Source organism: Protomyctophum bolini (assembly GCF_963924005.1).
Source record: "Protomyctophum bolini genome assembly, chromosome: 2".
NCBI classification, from domain to species: Eukaryota; Metazoa; Chordata; class Actinopteri; order Myctophiformes; family Myctophidae; genus Protomyctophum; species Protomyctophum bolini.
Window position 1 is genome coordinate 22,722,834 of NC_137863.1, and position 17,488 is coordinate 22,740,321.

A 17,488-nucleotide genomic window follows, 5' to 3' on the forward strand; every position below is an offset into this window, starting at 1 on the left:
TTAACATGCATATACATAGTCCACAAAGTACTACATTATACATGTGCTGTAAAGACTATCCTACTGTACATGTTTAATAAGTAGACTACCGGTATCCTGTTTGTGTGTTCTTGTTAAGGTCTCTTTGGAAAACAGACTTCAATGGGACTTAAAAAACAAAATAAATGTATTAATGACACATTATGAAAACATTTAGCTAAAGTTCAACTTATGCATGAATGAAGAAATGTATGATGCAATGCTGTTCATAATAATAACCGTTACCCACCAAAACAAAATTTATATTCCAGACAACACTTTTAAGTCCATTGGCAGCCCCCGACTTTAATTCCTTGCTATGGTCTAATTAATAAAATATTTTCTACTCTAAACTGAACAGAGCTGCCTTGGTCTTTCTTGGACCATCTTTAAGTTCACCAACTTTTTTTTTCACCCACTAGAAAAGCAAGGAACTTAAAAGTCTTGTCCTGAAACCAAAACCTCTCCAAATAGCAACTGTTCTCAGTTTGACATAATTACAGACCCATGCAGCGCTTCTTCATCCATTATCTGAAACTAAATTCACATGTTTAGGAAAACATCTTAAGCTATCCCGTATTGTTCAATTACATATTTATAATAAATGTACATTATCTGAACCTTCCTCATTCAAATGACATCAGAAATACATTCATAGAAGTATCACACTTATAGTTTCAATGATTTGATTGTAGTATAGGCTATACTTAATTAAAAAGTCAGACTTTAAAATAAAATTTAATCAAGGATTTTTACAAAATCAAATGCTTGATTAGAAAAAACAGATCGTTAAATACCGATCAACAACGCAATTAAACCATCGCGACAATATCTTCTTCTTCTTCATCTTCCTCTGGACTGCCAGCCTCTGAGGAGCTCATGGAGCTTAATCATTGGACGACAATATGGGCGGGGCCCGCTGCTGGCTCCAGCCCCACGCCACTAACGAGCACAAACGAGAAATACAACTGAGGACATTTTACAAAAAACAGGAAATGGTTCCGGAGCCACACAACCAAAATACTAAACAACTCCCACCCTCTGTATGTATGCATGTATAATATATGTGTGTGTAGGTGTGTGTGTGTGTGTGTGTGTGTGTACTTGCATAACTATACTTGTGAGGGCCACCACAAGGAGGTTTAGGGGATGGCATTGAGAGTTATAGCTCACGACAGGCTTGCAGATCAGCAATTCGTCTGCTATTTTAGATGACGTCTTAACATTTGTAAATCCTCACAAGTATAGTTGTGTGTGTGTGTGTGTGTGTGTGTGTGTGTGTGTGTGTGCTCGTGCGTCCACTAGAAAGTTCTTGGGGCAGGGGGAGAGAAGACTCTTTAGCATTAAAAATAGGAAGTGACCTAAACTACTTCCTCTCCCCCCTGGGGGAGGGGGGGGGGGGAGATTAAAAAAAATCAACACCCACACACTGTCAGAGGAATCAGCCAATAGGGACAAAAAAATAAAAGGGGAGGGCTCATAAGTCCAGTGTCCAATGGTTGTGCGGGGACGGTGTGATTTTACAGGTGAGATCACCGTCGTGGGGGCGGGATTAGAAGCTGAGTGGCTGTGACAGAGTCGGGGAACAGGTTGTGATAGGTTGGCAGAGGTACGTATGAAGCAGTGATCATTTTGCCTGTAAAAACACAAATATAAAATATTATTCAAAAGAGAAACACAAACTCCTGAACAGCGTTCCAATGTAGTCATTTAGTCACAAGCTAATAATAATTAATACTTTATTAATTTTGGTTCAATATCTAAGTGTTACACAAAGTTAACCACTTTGACCTGGCATCCTCCTCATTTTGGGTGTGTCAAAAACATTTTCTAAATCTTACATTTTCTTAAATTGTCAAAATAGCAGATCTACAAGTTGCCATCAAGTCACATCACGACATGTGATTGTAGATTGGCTGCTTTTGCTATAAATGGGGCATAAAATGCATTTAAAACATTTAAGGAGATACAAGGCAGAGTAGAAGGGGTCATGTTGTTGTACTCACTAGATGTAGTCACTAGCTGAGATCATTTCACACAAACAGTGTTATTCTCCATTTATTTCATATACACCTGTATTATTATTATCATTATGTACGTGTGCACCGTCTGAAGGTTTACAGTCAATCTCACTGGTTCAACAGGCTGCTCTTCATCATACAAAGACTGTAAAATGAAACTTTCCATTCATACGAGAGTTTAGTGCTTAAAGCTCATGTTGATGATATATTATGGGATGCCTTACCAGCAAAGTAGCGCCCATGTAAGCCGTTAACGGCTGCCATGGCAGAGGGGATTGTGGGACACTTCACGTAGACGTTACCCTGGAAGACAATATTATAACACATCCATGTTAGAGGATTCACTGGAAAACAGTGCAGACGTCTCTACTACTACTACTATGCTGCGTTTACACGGGCAGATGCAAAAGATACAAAGCTACAGTGTATTTGTAGCTGTATATTTTAAGTTGTTACAAATATTTACATTGCAATCATTATAACTCAGAAATTCTAATGTTAATCAAATGGGCTATGAAAGTGTAGAGGGTGTTCCTCTGGTCATGTTTGATGTCTTTCTCACTGATGAGATAGATGAGGGACAACAGCCCTGGTGCAGGTCTACCATGCATCCAAGGCTACTATACAGCCCTGGTGCAGGTCTACCATGCATCTAAGGCTACTATACAGCCCTGGTGCAGGTCTACCATGCATCCAAGGCTACTATACAGCCCTGGTGCAGGTCTACCATGCATCCAAGGCTACTATACAGCCCTGGTGCAGGTCTACCATGCATCCAAGGCTACTATACAGCCCTGGTGCAGGTCTACCATGCATCTAAGGCTACTACACAGCCCTGGTGCAGGTCTACCATGCATCCAAGGCTACTATACAGCCCTGGTGCAGGTCTACCATGCATCTAAGGCTACTATACAGCCCTGGTACAGGTCTACCATGCATCTAAGGCTACTACAGCCCTGGTGCAGGTCTACCATGCATCTAAGGCTACTACAGCCCTGGTGCAGGTCTACCATGCATCTAAGGCTACTATACAGCCCTGGTGCAGGTCTACCATGCATCTAAGGCTACTATACAGCCCTGGTGCAGGTCTACCATGCATCTAAGGCTACTACACAGCCCTGGTGCAGGTCTACCATGCATCTAAGGCTACTACAGCCCTGGTGCAGGTCTACCATGCATCTAAGGCTACTACACAGACCTGGTGCAGGTCTACCATGCATCTAAGACTACTATACAGCCCTGGTGCAGGTCTACCATGCATCCAAGGCTACTACACAGCCCTGGTGCAGGTCTACCATGCATCTAAGGCTACTTTGCCCATTTTATATTACCTATAAAACATACCGTTATGTTTTTGAGCACCAATTACATATTGTGCTCTTTAAATGTTGGAGGGAGTTCCTACATTTGTTTGTGCCTCAACATTTTTAAATTGGGAGACAATGCTCCCAATTAAAAAAAACCCACACATTTTGAGCCCTGAAATATATTTATATAAAGTATGTGTATATATATATATATATATATATATAAGCGTAGGTGCTCATAGCTCGTCAGGTCATCAGTAGTTGCGTACCTCAGTGGAGTTCCTGTCCACATAGATATGAATCACACCTCCATGTTTGTTACACTCCTCGATGACATCATGCATGATGTCCACATCCCACCCTGGAGCAGACTCACTGAAACACACAGGGTAGATGTTACTACGACAGCCAGGCAGAGACAGACTCACTGAAACACACAGGGTAGATGTTACTACGACAGCCAGGCAGAGACACATATAGACAAACATGTTTAGACGGACGGGTAGTTAAGGTAAATCTTTTGCTTTATGATTTGTACTTTCTTCATGTTCACAACCAATCAGAGTACACAGGTACCCCGCCCACACCCTGTCCTAAGATCCTCCTCAATATACCATATTAATTTGTTCTTTTGGAAGAAGCAATTTTTCCATATAGAACTGAATATAAAAATAGTCTCGCTTTCAAAAGAATCCACTAAATCGTTTACTACCAGGTATATGAGGTTTTGCCTCTTTGCTTGTGCTGTACCAAGAACAGCCGACCCAGTTCACCAAGTGTCGCGTTCACAACGCTTTGCGAGCCTGTAGGTCGGCCATTTTTGCCACACAATGCTGTCATGCAACAGAGTATGAATCAGCTTTTTGCCTCAGGGCAACCCTGTAAACAACATTTTCATCCAAGGCACCCCTGAATTTCATTGTTTATTTATAGGTCAAAGAAAACTTGAGAGAATAGTAGTTTCCATTACAACAGATGGAAAATAACTTTATACTTGACATTTAACCACTTGAACCCCATCATCCCCATTCTGGAGGGGAACATTCACCAAAAACACTAATAGCAGATCTACATGCCCACAATGCGACTCGTTGTGCGCTTGTAGATCGGTTCTTTTTGCAATGAGGTTTGGTGGTCCGTCTTACTAAGTATAGAGGCTCTACTTCAAGTGGTAAAACTGAAGTGGTATGGATAAATGCCAAAGGTTTTCTGTGAGAAAGCTTGCTTTCCCACTTTGAGAAAGCCTGCTTTAGGCACACACAAACACACACACACACACACACACACACACACACACACACACACACACACACACGTACTTGTTGGGGTTGAACATGTTGGACAGCTGGAAGCAGTGCGTGGCCAGAGGTTGAGACGGCAGGTTCATGGCAGAGTTCATAGCGGAGTTCATGGCGGAATTCATGGCAGAATTCATGGCGGAATTCATGTTCATATTCATGTTGCCCATGTTCAAGTTGTTCATATTAATGTTCATGTTGCCCATATTGCCCATGTTGCCCATATTGGCCATGTTGTTCATTCCTTGGTTCATTCCTTGGTTCATGCCTTGGTTCATAGCAGCTAGACAGACACACACACAAAAGCATTAGTCAGTTAAAATACTGCCTAAATAATCATTTACAGTGTGTTTACATACACAATAATATGCTAATCTTACACCGATTATGACAATACTGTGATTCAGCGCAAGGTTTCAAAGTTGAGCTTTTTTTAGGGGAGGTTATTTTTCACACCAGAATTGCAGTACATTGCACTAATAGAGTATTTTACTGTACTTGCTCAGACTGAGTTAACGCTACAGTCTATCAATAAATATAAGTGTAAATGTCAAAGCACAGGCTGTCTATCCCCAGTGACTGAGTGACAGAATGAATATACATGTTGCCTAAATAAAACCACATTTCTGTGCATAAATTGCATTATATAATAATATGATTGAATGTAACTATTTACAAGTATCAACTTATTTAAGTGCACATAAAATGAAAGTATTCTATAGAGGGTATGCGCGTGAGTCGTGACATCATCATCATACCAGGCAGTTATGCGGGAAAGCCTACTGAGTGGCAAAACACTACTTTCTGGCCTTGACAGAAAAGTCCTATTGGATTGCATGAAATTACTTTAAACATTAAATTCACTTTGTCACTCACTTTGCCACTCGATCTGCCATTCACTTTATGCATGCGCATACCCTCTATTGATATTTCCAAGCCATTAATGTATTCATTAATAGATTTATAGCCTAGTCTGAATATTCATTCACATAGGCCATTGATAGACCAGGCATGTGAATTAATTAAATTCATTATTATAAAGCCTAGTCTGTATATCCACATTCCCATAGGCTACTCATAGTTGATAAGATAGACCACACAGAACATGTATATGTATTCACATAATACAGTTGGAGTGCATGGCATGCAATCTCACTGCACTTCTCAGTGCAGTGTCTGTGTGTTGCTATGCACGGTCTGGCGCACGGTTAGAAGTTGTATGTAAACTAATATTAATATACGTGTACTGTGTTAGTTAGACATAGTGTTACAGCTGATGAGCTGAGCTCATGCAGAGCTCTGCATTCAATCAGGCTGCTGGAGTTCACTACGAGCCAAATGCCATATTTCTGGCAGAAGCCATTGGGGCTAATTTCACCGGATTTTACCCTTAGGCTCGTGCTTAGGATTCCCTCAACTATTTCTGGGCAGAAGCAGTTATAATTTCACTGAATTTCACCCTGCATCCCCCGAAATTGCACAATTGTCATTGTGCAGTTGGTGCCTGCGTATAGACACCTAGAATTGTGTGGTTGGTAAACAAAATGCGTGCAGGTTGGCAGGTCCGAGTCATGTATGGATGTACCTGACGCAGCAGCCATGACTCCTAAAGCGATCGCTCCACTCATCTGTAAGGCCTGTTGTGCTGCAGGTGGCATCTGGAGGCCTGTACCTACAATACACACACACACACACACACACTTAAATCTGTACTTGCAACACACAGGGCTTATTCGGCCAGACGGCAATATAATACTAACAATTATTCCATTCCATTATTACATAATCGCCCAATTATTTGAGATAACTCATAATTGTCAAGATTCATCATAATTGTTTCCATGTTGAAACATTTTAAAAAAAAATAGTTGATTTTACGAAGCCTAAATGGCTTTGTATTCACGTGTAAATTTGTATTCACGTGTTCCGATCCCAAAAACAAGAATAAATTGTTACCGGTAATTGCAATTATTTGTATGACAATTAATCTGCAAGTAAAATTTGTAATCGTGACAGCCCTACATGATGGAACGAGTATACTAACCCTCAGCCAGTCTGGCCATCAGCTGCAGTCTTCCAGGTCTATGTTAATGAGCAAACCAGTATACTAACCCTCAGCCAGTCTGGCCATCAGCTGCAGTCTTCCAGGTCTATGTTAATGAGCAAACCAGTATACTAACCCTCAGCCAGTCTGGCCATCAGCTGCAGTCTTCCAGGTCTATGTTAATGAGCAAACCAGTATACTAACCCTCAGCCAGTCTGGCCATCAGCTGCAGTCTTCCGGTGGTGCCCAGGTCTATGCCGGTGCGTTCCAGTTCGTCAGAGTCAAGGAAGGAAGAGGCGGCTGAGCCGTCCGTCCTCTCGGTCACGTGGCCCACCTTCATGGGTCGCCCCGCCAGTTCAAAGCCGTTGAGCTGTTCTAGAGCTTTCTTAGCGCACTCCGAGTCTGAAAACTGATATACAACAGCACACTCACTCTCAGGAGTCTGAAAACTGATACACAAACACACACAACACACACACACTCAGTCTGAAAACGATACATGACACACACTTTCACTCAGCCAATAACCTCCAATTATTAACCCAGATTCACCCTACACAACAGTAACTGACTTGAAGAAATAATTCATGAACTTCAGATTAAATATGCACCATTTATTTACCTCATAATTCATAGCGGCTTAAAGCCTTACGGAAAGAATATTCATGTTTAAACACTGAAATACTGGGCTCGACATCATGGCTGTTTTGGTCGCAAAATATCCCAATATTTAATCTGTGTAAATTCAAACTATATTTGGGACTAGAGCATTTGTGCAAGTGCAAATTAGAAATGATTCTGGTGCAACCAAAACTGGACATTGGGTGAACCAAAACTAGCACTCCTCTTCCCATTCAGAAAAGAAAAAAATAGGAATAGTTGTAGCGCCGACATTCTAGTGTGACAACTATTTAAAGTATGTTGAGACATTAGACGACTGTAGAATCAAACAGGTGGGGCTGCTCCATGTGAGAACAGGTTGAGTGCGTATATTTGTGTAGTCGTTTGGATTATTTCCTCTTCTCTTATGTTTCTACTGGCACTCTGTTTATTCTATGTTTCCTGTCTGAATAAATACCCAGTGGTGGCCTACCGTGTGTTTTAAGGCTACCGTTACCATTTCATATTACTTCTAAACTATATTGTGATGTTTATCAATAGGAAAAGGAAAACATAAATCGTATATGAAAGGTTGCCGGGAGTGTCAGTGCTACAGAGAAAATAAATAAAAAGGTATTTATTGAAAGTGATGAAGACTCACAGTGATGAAGCCGTAGCCTTTAGAGCGATTTGTCTCTGTGTCATTCATCAGCTGGATGCTCTCGATCTGAAAACGATGTGAAAGGTCACTGACAATCATACATACTGTACAGTACACTATTACAGTTGTGTGTGTGTGTGTGTGCGCGCATAGCCGCATACCCGTCCAAAAGGTTCAAATATTCCTCTCAGCATGTCCTCAGTAATGTTGAAGTGCAGTGAACCGACATACAGCCTCATAGGACCTGTACTGCCTTTCTGAAGGTTATTAGCCATGGCTGCTGCTCTGTTCTTCTCTGCCTGGAGACACACACAGTAGAATTGCATGTTTATCATTGTATGATGTTCCTACAATATTATGCAACATATGCAATATACTTTAAAGCAGACAGTGTTGTGTGGGTCATATGTACCTGTGAGGCTTGTACTATGATGGGCACACCCAGAAGTCTCTGTCCAGACAGGCCAATGGCCAGGGGGACCGAGTTGGCCTCCACAAACTCAATGTAGGCAATGCCCTTTGACCTGCGAGAGTTCCTGTCTGAGATCATTCTCACGTCACGCACCTGAAAGACGACAAAACATTTGATGTATTACCACAACAGAATGAAAACGGTAAAACACAGTCAAAGTCAAGACCTGCTACTGAGAGTGTGTAACTGGAATTACTGCCCAAAGAGTTGATTCTTTGCAGATCTGTCACATAACCTATGCATGAAACTGAAAAGATTGCTGTGACTGGTCAAACAAGACTGCTTTAAGGGGTAAAGTAAATGCAAACAGAAGTCCCGTCCGATTGACACGCTCTGCTTTAGGTCGTTAGCAGGCTTTTCTACTCAGAAATGAGAATAGGCTAGGTGAAACTACATCCATTTAATTTGAACTATTTTACTTGACACAATGACGACTGTCACTCTACTCACTGATGTTGGTTTGGATCGATTTTCGTCCTTTGCTCCGCGAGCCGCATGCGTGCGCCTCGATCGCAATTGCTGCTGTGAGTTATTTTCGTTATGTTATAAGAGAAGTAATGCCTCTGTTCATATTTTCTGTATAGTGTTGCACTGATATACTATTGTGTTTAATTCCTCAATTCCTCCTTTGCTCAGCGAGCCGCATGAGTGCGCCTCGCAATTGCTGCTGTGAGTTTGATTGATTGAAATATGTATTAACAGTTTGCAGAATTACAGTAGGCTACATTTCAAGCACAAACTAAATACAAAGACTGTTAACTGTGAGTGGACGACCCAATTAAGCATTACACTGGTTTACAAGAGGGTCCCCTGCATGTTCAATTCATCAAAAGTAATAAGGCCTCGATTAAATTACGCTTTATTTACGGCAAGAGAAGAAAAAATAAAGAGTTCATTCATGTTACGGTCGGTTGGTGTTTTCACATCTGAGTTTCAATCTGAAGAGAAGCAAAATGCCTTTCGTTTACAATTTCTGGATTATATAATTATATTTTTATTTGAGAGGTAATGTTTTATTTTATGTTTACTTGTTACGGTCGGATGTTTTATTGTAAGCCTAATTATTTGTGCGTCACTGCTTTCATGAAGGCTGCTACAATTGGGCGAAAGCAACAATTGTTGCTTATCATTTAAAATAAATTAGACCAAGGCTCCAAGCATGCGTTTCTCTCTGCTATATCGTTGTTTAAGCCAACTTAATTGTGAGTCACTGCTCGCCTCGCATCACACCACACCACACCTCGCACCCCCCCCCCCCCCGTTGCGTTTCGAAGCGTCGACGATCAATACAAATTTATTTTGATCGAAGGTCAGCCCTACAAAGACCCCACCTGTCTTTTAACCTGTGCTGACCAACTAGTTGTTTAACAGTTGACTAACCTTTCCTACAGCAGAGAAGAACTCTTCCAGGTCACGGGGTCGTATCCTTGCAGCCAGCTGCATACAGAACACAGTCCTGGCATCCCTCTCCTCTGGAGTCAGGTTGTCTATCGGCTGCCTGTTTCACACACACACACACACACACACACACACACACACACACACACAAACCCCAGTTTACATCTTGTGAATGGGTACTTGGGAGTAAAATACGATATTTTATACTTGTAGGACTTGTGAATTTCCCCAGAGGTATCAATAAAGGTTTAACTTGTTTATGATCAATTCTGCTCACCTGATTGGACTCTTCTCTTTCCTGAACGGACTACGACTCCTGGACCTCTTACGACTGGGCAGACAGACAAATGGACAGACAGAGTCAGTTACAATGACCGTTATGCATTTGTATTCATCCGTTAACCGTTTCCGTCCGTAGAACGGCTCCACACGTCCTAGGGAACCCAATCGACGCGTTCATAGGACGTGTGTACACGTCCTAGCGCATCCTCAATGATATCAGGCGAGAGAAGAATATTCTGAATTTTTTCCTTTTTTAATTTTTGAGTGAGCCTCTAAAGGCACCCGTCGCTTCGCTCTGCCTTCATATCAGCTTACCGTTCGATTAGCTGTTAGCGCGGCAGAAAGAATGCCTCGTCTCTCCTAATCCAGGGTGCTCTCCGTGGTTTTGATCTGATGGATATACTATGCGGAATCCTGGCATCAATTGTTTTAATATGGGTCACATTGGTTTTACACTGTGGCTTGTAGTACAATCAGTACTTACAAGGCAGGCGTGTGGTGGTTTCTATACTCTAGAAAGGTTCAGTACTTACAAGGCAGGCTTGTGGTCGTCTCTACAGAAAGGTTCAGTACTTACAAGACAGGCTTGTGGTGGTCTCTGTATCTGCCGCTGCGCTCTCGGCTCTTGGAACGACTCTTGCGTCCTCTGCTCTTCTTGCGTTCTCGGCTTCTGCTCTTCTTCCTGTCGTGACCACTCTTCCTGTCTCGGCTCCTCTCTCTGCTCTTGCTCCGCTTCTTGTCTCTGCTGCGACTGCGGCTCCTCTTCTTCCTGGAAGAGCAACGTGGTTACACTAAATTAACTTTTTTTATCATATGTTTATTTCCATTGGTTGCTCAATGTTGTCAAACAAAAACTTTTAACTAACAATTAAAATGTATTGATTGATTAATGATGAGCCAACAATCATTGGTGGGGCTCTAGTACTGTGGTGTGATGTTACCTCTTGGAGCTGTGTTCCTGTCCATTAGGACTGAGGTTCTTGTCGTCCTATGGGTGTCGATAGAGAACAGCATGAAGAGGAAACATTCACGTTGTCAGAGAAGGGGGAGGGGGGGTGGAGAGAATATAAAGGCATTAAATCATAAATCTTATTCAAAAACACAGTTTGGGGAGGAGGGGAGGGGGGTCTTAGATCTACTTGTCAAAGTGTCAGTCAGGGTCAAACGTCCCACATTTAAGTCCTACAGTACACACAGTCAGGCCCTGCGTTCAGTCCCCAGGCTACAGTCGGCCCAGCTGAGAGCTCCAGCAGTGGGGAGGCCCAGCGCTCCGCGCTCCAGCTCACTCAGCCATCTCCGGGGCCGCTGCGGTTGCTGTTGTTGTGGCTGTGGGGAGTCCTCTGAGCGGCCCTGAAGCAGACAGGGAGTCAGTCACTTCAACTGAGTCTCACCTTTACAACACACACCACCAAGACTGAGCTAACTCATCTCTGTTAGCTACATCAAGGCTTTTTAATGTACGGTAAGATCCCAAGCACACATCCCCCTTCTGACAGTGAGGTTGGTTTACCAACAATGACTACTGGTTTAAACGGCTTCAGATACCAGTTAACACCGGTGTGTCCACATATCACTTGATTGTGCCATTCTGCATTCCAGTTGTGTAAAACGGTGTGGTTCTGCAACCACATTACTCAATTGTGATTTTATCTCAGATGCTGTAGTGTGTTGGTCATATCTTGCATCCCTGCAGAGTACTTAAAAGGGAGACAATAGCTTGGTGGTGAGGCCTGCTTATCTCTGAAAAATCTGGCCGTTTCCCTGTTCTGCACTTGTGATGAAACTAGCGCTGCAACATGTAATTTCACAAATAACTAATACTAAATAAAAATGAATCATTGATTTGATTATTTTTTTCTTCACAGCTTCTGGAAAACGTAGTTGCTCGTCACCATTATTAAACATAACGGGGGCCTTCTTTTGTGTGTGCATGATTATTACGAGTCATTTCTAGACTTCACTACTTTTGATTGGATATTTACATCCAGTACAGACAGATTATGAATTAGTGTTTGTCAATATAGGCTAAACTAGAATGAATCACGCAGTGTAATGTCTTACCACTAACCTTCTACACAGTTCAACTTAGACTCACAGTCCATGCACTCACACAGCTTTCTAACAAAAATATGAATCATCATTATCCTCTCCCATGATGATGCTCTGTTTTCTTCTTCTGAGGGGGGGTGTAGGGTCTTTCCCAACAGTTTACAGTTACCAAGGGAACCACAGTCATGTTACCATGGGGACCACAGTAGAGCAATGCATGATGGGGGGGCTTTTTTACTACCTTCATGTTTCTGACAGATCACACTGGCATTCAGGGGAGTAGAGGTGAGAAATCGTTAGGCAAGTCTACAAAGAAAGATAGATGTGCATTTATTCATCAGAGTGCTGAAAGGGAAACGGAGGCAGCATGAGCAACACAAGCAACAACAACATTAGTCTGCTCATACTACACCGCTGGTTCTCAGCGACATGCCCAGGGACCACCAGGGGTCCACAAATGGATCCTTGCGGGTCTGTTAACTCCCCAGAATGTAATGGAACCGTGGCTCCATTTGTACACCCTCCGAGTTAAGTAAGCACTGAGGATTTATACCATGTAGATTGATATCGGAGATGAAAAATAAAAATAAATCAAGTGGTGGGCCCGTGGTTTAATCTTTAGTTTAATGCATATCAAACTGGGGGTTTTTTAAATTAAAAAAAAAGGTTGAACTTGACCGATACCACAATCTACACTATAATTCCTGTTATTGTAACTCTTGTGTACAAATGGAACCAAATGGACCCATTTATACGCTCTGAGTGATTAACGCAAGAGTGTACAAATGGAGAACCAAATGGACCCTTATGGGTCATTCTCAGAGTTACACATCTGCTATGGTACCATTTTGACCACTGGAGGTCCCCAAACCTGATGTTGAGAACCAGTATGTATAGATACTATACATGCCCTGCTAATGGAGCTAACAACACAATTAGCACTTCTGTAATCATATTTATTTTTATACTTTAGTGAGGTCACTCTTGGTCTAACACTGTTGCCATTAACAACATAACATTACCAAACCACAGGTGTTTCTCAATACCAGCAACTTATTTCTGGTCACAGAAGGGGAAAATATATATATATAAATAAAAATAAATAGATAATACCATAGGATCAGTTGTATTTTACCATTTGAAACATGTGTGTTTCTTCTATGCTTATGACTGTCACTACAGCTGTGAGCCATGCATGGTCATGACGTTTAGGACAACGCTGTGAAATTATGTCACCATTTGGCATGCGACTGATACTTGACCTCTGCTATTATCATTTTTTTTAATACGTTTTTTTTTTTTTGCCTGCATATGCAGATGTCTTGAATGAATGGACAGAGGAGACATATGCAGCGTTCCAGGGATAATAGAACCGTGCTGGTGGCACTGACTAATGACTATATTCTGATAGCAAACATTGCTAGACTAGAGTGTTTGTTACTAGAGTAACAGAGTCTCTGCAGTACTTTAACCAATTCCATGACACCATTGACCGCTGCAGCAGCAGTGCCAACAGAATGCACCAAAAAGGCTGCGAAGAAGGCTCTGTGAAGTGTGAACCAGAAGTATTAATCGGCCATTTTCGTGCATCCCCTTCTCTGGCGTCAGAAACGTTAACATGCTAAACGGGAGGTCGCACCAATTTGTTATTGAGCTCCTAACATCACCTCAATTCTGAGAAACGCCGCCAAAATCGCGTGCTCGGCTTGGGGAAAGAGTTTTAGTTCTCCTGATTGGATAGAATTGGTATTCTCTGTTACTGAACAAACACTCACTGACAAATACAATGCTATTTAACACTTACAAACTTAACAACAAAATATCACTTTAACGCTACCTTTAACACATTCTCAAAATCAGTCTGGGATTAGAAGTTTGTTGCACCCCAAATGTTATTTATTAGGAAAGTGATTGATTACTGGTTGTGATCAGAAAAGTGGTGATCTAAAAGCCTGTGGTATTTGAACTCTTATCAGACTGAATTCTGAAAAAGAATTGGGGCTTTGAAGACAATGTCTAATAATTTCAAGAGAACACAAGCGCAGATATTGAGAAACACCTCGTTTACAGGTTGGAATGTTATTTGTTGCTGTTGCCTGGCAACAACAATAGTTTAGTGAACCTATTGATGCATTCATTTATTTTTTAATCCATGGGGTTCTGTGATTGGTTGTATGTAGATTGACTATGGTGTCTGTGTGAGGATACCCACCTTCCGATATGGAGCGTCCAACATCGCTTCAATGTCCAGGTCATCAGCCATGATACCTAGTGATCTGCACACACACACACACACACATTAGTCCATTATAAGGCTTCGATATGCATCTATGCTTCAGAAAGTAGGTAAACTAAAATAGTGTGGGAATGCCCCCACCCCTCCCCCATGGGAGAAAATGTGTATTCTACAGCGTAACTCTTTGTATGGTGATGTTAATGTTAATTCCCCCTCTCACCCCTTTAGTTTTGTTTACAATCCCAATCATGATAGCCCCACATCTTGATAAACCTGTTTTATGATTGGTTCTCTCACCGATACAAGAGCCCCCCACAACAAATCAACAATGAATGAATGCAACTCAGATCAAAACCCTCCCCAGGATAAAGAATAGGACCACCCACATATAGACAAGTTATATATATATATATATATATATATATATATATATATATATATATATATATATATATATATATATATATAAAGAAATAGCCATTTGTTAAATATTCAAACATTCTGGTTTGGTTTATATATTGTTTTAATGCCGGGCTTGTCAGAGACTCAACTACTGAATTAATTAATGGAAACAAAACGTAAAGCAATAATTAATATGACAATGAATACTGAATGAAAGATTATATAACACTGACTGATTAATGCCATTACACAATAAATACTGAATGAATGAACATAATGACTGAATTGGAAGTTATAACAGATCATCATGTCTATGCTCATTGAGTATCGATAGCCTCAATGCTACATCAACTAGTTAATGTGGTACCAGAAATGGGACCGACCGTTAGACCATGTTGCCATGTTTTTAATATGTTAAACACATGTAAACAACCAGAATGAAATCCGTAGTCCGTACGACAGTTTGCATTAGATACCAACAACAAGCAAAATACATTACAAATAAATCTCGCCGCTAACCACCAAAAACATCAAACTAAAAACCACAACATAAACACAATCCCCATGCTAACCCCGTTAGCATCCTTGCTAGCGAGCTCAGATGTTACACAGACATGTGACCCTTCGAATTTCGTGATTGCAGCCATTGTTTAGCAGCACAATCATGATATATCCCGTCAAAATATGTCATTTACGCCTAAGGGCCACTGCATCAGCATAACGCAGAGGCAATCTATCGTAGCTTTTAAAGTCACGTCAAAAGTGTAAAAGATGAAAACACCTTAAGAGACTCTAAAATCCTCAAACACACAAACCTGACTCACTGTATTTAAACACAGAATTATCCAGGCCACCACTGTCAGTATAACAGTGTCCCCCTTCGGCCTACAAGAGGAACAGTGTTTGTTTTCCTTGGTTGTGCTTAACGGAAGATGACAATGCTTTTCCATCTTTATAGTCAATAATAAGGAACATAATATTACCTTGATTTGAATCGCTTGTAGAAGGAACAGAAATGATTCAATTAAAAGTGAAAGATGTTTTAAAGTCTATTCAGCGTGACTTGTCGTCGTTGCCCGCGTACCTCCGTGCTCTAGTAGTAAAGTAATGGCGCATGCAGCTACAATTCCGTGTTACCGCGAGACTCGGACCTCCAATAGCCAATAGCATCCGTCTCCTCGACTGAAGACCGTTGAAGACCCTCCCACAGAGTATTTTAGCTGACTGAGGAAAAAAGAAAAGAAAAATCACACTCGTGTGAAGTAAGTGGTGCAACTAGATACCAACAACAAGCAAAATACATTAAAAATAAATAAAGTTTCGGGTACCCGAAACTTACAGACCCACAGGAACACTCCCAGGGTGCCGGCCCGGTTCCGGCAAGCCGCCCGTGTCCGAGAAATGAAATGACAGAGTTACTGTGATTCCCCAGATCATCCAGACCCCCAGGAACGTGCGTGTGTGTGATGTGTGGTAGGCTGCATAACAGTGACACTTGGTTGTGGAAACCAACCAAACACTATTTTCGTGCTCGGACACAGCCAGGGACGGACACAGCCAGCCAGCCACAGACACACAAAGCTGCATAAGGAAGTGGTTGCACACTTAAAAAGCAACAACCAATAACTAGTTGAAGCTAGTTTATAATGACGCCAGCAGATGGCAGTGTGTATTTTAATTGTCTCAAGTCTAGATTATTTCACAGTTGAGAATCAAGTATGTAGTTATGTACATGTTTATGCATAATTTGTGCCATTATGTGACTGGGACTACTTCTAGTCCGAGAGTTATGTGCCCCATTCATCTGTTTTAGCTCTAAGTAGGTTATGTATGCTGTCCATAGAAATTACAGGTTTCTAAAACAAACTCCTGCACTTTTGTCAATGAAACAGTCAAATATGTCATTGTCTCTGTGGATCTGAAGTGAGAACCACATCTTATTTGAATGAGATGCATATATCTAAGCACACCCTTTAAACATAACATTTGAACAAACAGAAACCATAGGCTCGGTGAGAACGTTCTGTGCGAGACACAAGACAGGACACTTGCTTTGCATAGAAAATTAGTTAGCTGTAATAAAAAGCTGTAAATGTTTAAACCTGCAATTCAGAACTTATTGTGTTATAATCATTCAAATTAATCTGTAAGGTTAATACATCTGTTGGGTAGAGTAGGCCTAGTAGGCTATCTGTTAATTCAAAACAAATATGTGTAAATTCTCCTTCTACAGCACTGCCACCCAAGTGTGGAATGCCCTGACCCCCTCCATGTGCAGATCACTTTAAAATTGATATCTTTTAAAACAGGCCTGAAAATCCACTTTTCAGCAGGCCCAAGGCCGCGAGATAAGAGGAAATGATCACTTGGTGGTGAAGAGCAAACCACCGCCACCGCTCCAGCCCTTCTCTCTATTTTTACTCACCACCGCTCAACGTGGTCACCTCACCACCGAAAATCCAGACTATGAATAGGCCTTTAAACAGCTGATCACCCCTCCCCTTCCTTTTTTAAAACTATACATGTTTTATTTATTCCTGTGATGATATTGAATTTTGTTGTTATTCGTCATGTCATGTCTATGAATTGATTGACTTATTTTTTGTGCTATCCCTTTTAGACTAATGTCTAATGTGTGTGAAATTCTGTGAATGTTTTTACATTTCTGTCTAAATATAATAATAATTAGTAAAACTCAAA

General features: G+C 41.3%; 1 protein-coding gene across 2 annotated transcripts; it reads right to left on the minus strand.

The window, feature by feature from the left end:
• Positions 1 to 44: 44 nt before the first annotated feature.
• On the minus strand, positions 45 to 15,902 carry LOC308331973 (RNA-binding protein 39-like). Of its 2 annotated transcripts, none has more exons than XM_080787542.1 (15): positions 15,772 to 15,902; positions 14,363 to 14,426; positions 11,043 to 11,089; positions 10,679 to 10,870; positions 10,097 to 10,150; positions 9,802 to 9,919; positions 8,362 to 8,514; positions 8,111 to 8,248; positions 7,950 to 8,015; positions 6,893 to 7,097; positions 6,230 to 6,316; positions 4,666 to 4,927; positions 3,616 to 3,721; positions 2,264 to 2,342; positions 45 to 1,654 (listed from the first exon to the last, which is right to left on the minus strand). In XM_080787542.1, exons 2-15 carry the CDS (start codon positions 14,411 to 14,413, stop codon positions 1,551 to 1,553), a joined length of 1,662 nt encoding a protein of 553 aa, XP_080643668.1. In that variant the 5' UTR covers positions 14,414 to 14,426; positions 15,772 to 15,902; the 3' UTR covers positions 45 to 1,550. The 2 variants fall into 2 exon arrangements, with proteins under 2 accessions (XP_080643668.1, XP_080643669.1); XM_080787543.1 differs by lacking the exon at positions 15,772 to 15,902 and adding an exon at positions 12,392 to 12,456.
• Between the last annotated feature and the right edge of the window lie 1,586 nt (positions 15,903 to 17,488).

Coding starts and splice junctions, on each gene's coding strand:
- LOC308331973 (XM_080787542.1), bottom strand. CDS start 14,413: ATGGCTGATGACCTGGACATTGAAGCGATGTTGGACGCTCCATATCGG. Junction 11,090..14,362: donor TGGACGCTCCATATCGGAAG/GTGGGTATCCTC, acceptor CGACACCCATAG/GACGACAAGAACCTCAGTCC. Junction 10,871..11,042: donor CAGGAACACAGCTCCAAGAG/GTAACATCACAC, acceptor TTGCTCTTCCAG/GAAGAAGAGGAGCCGCAGTC.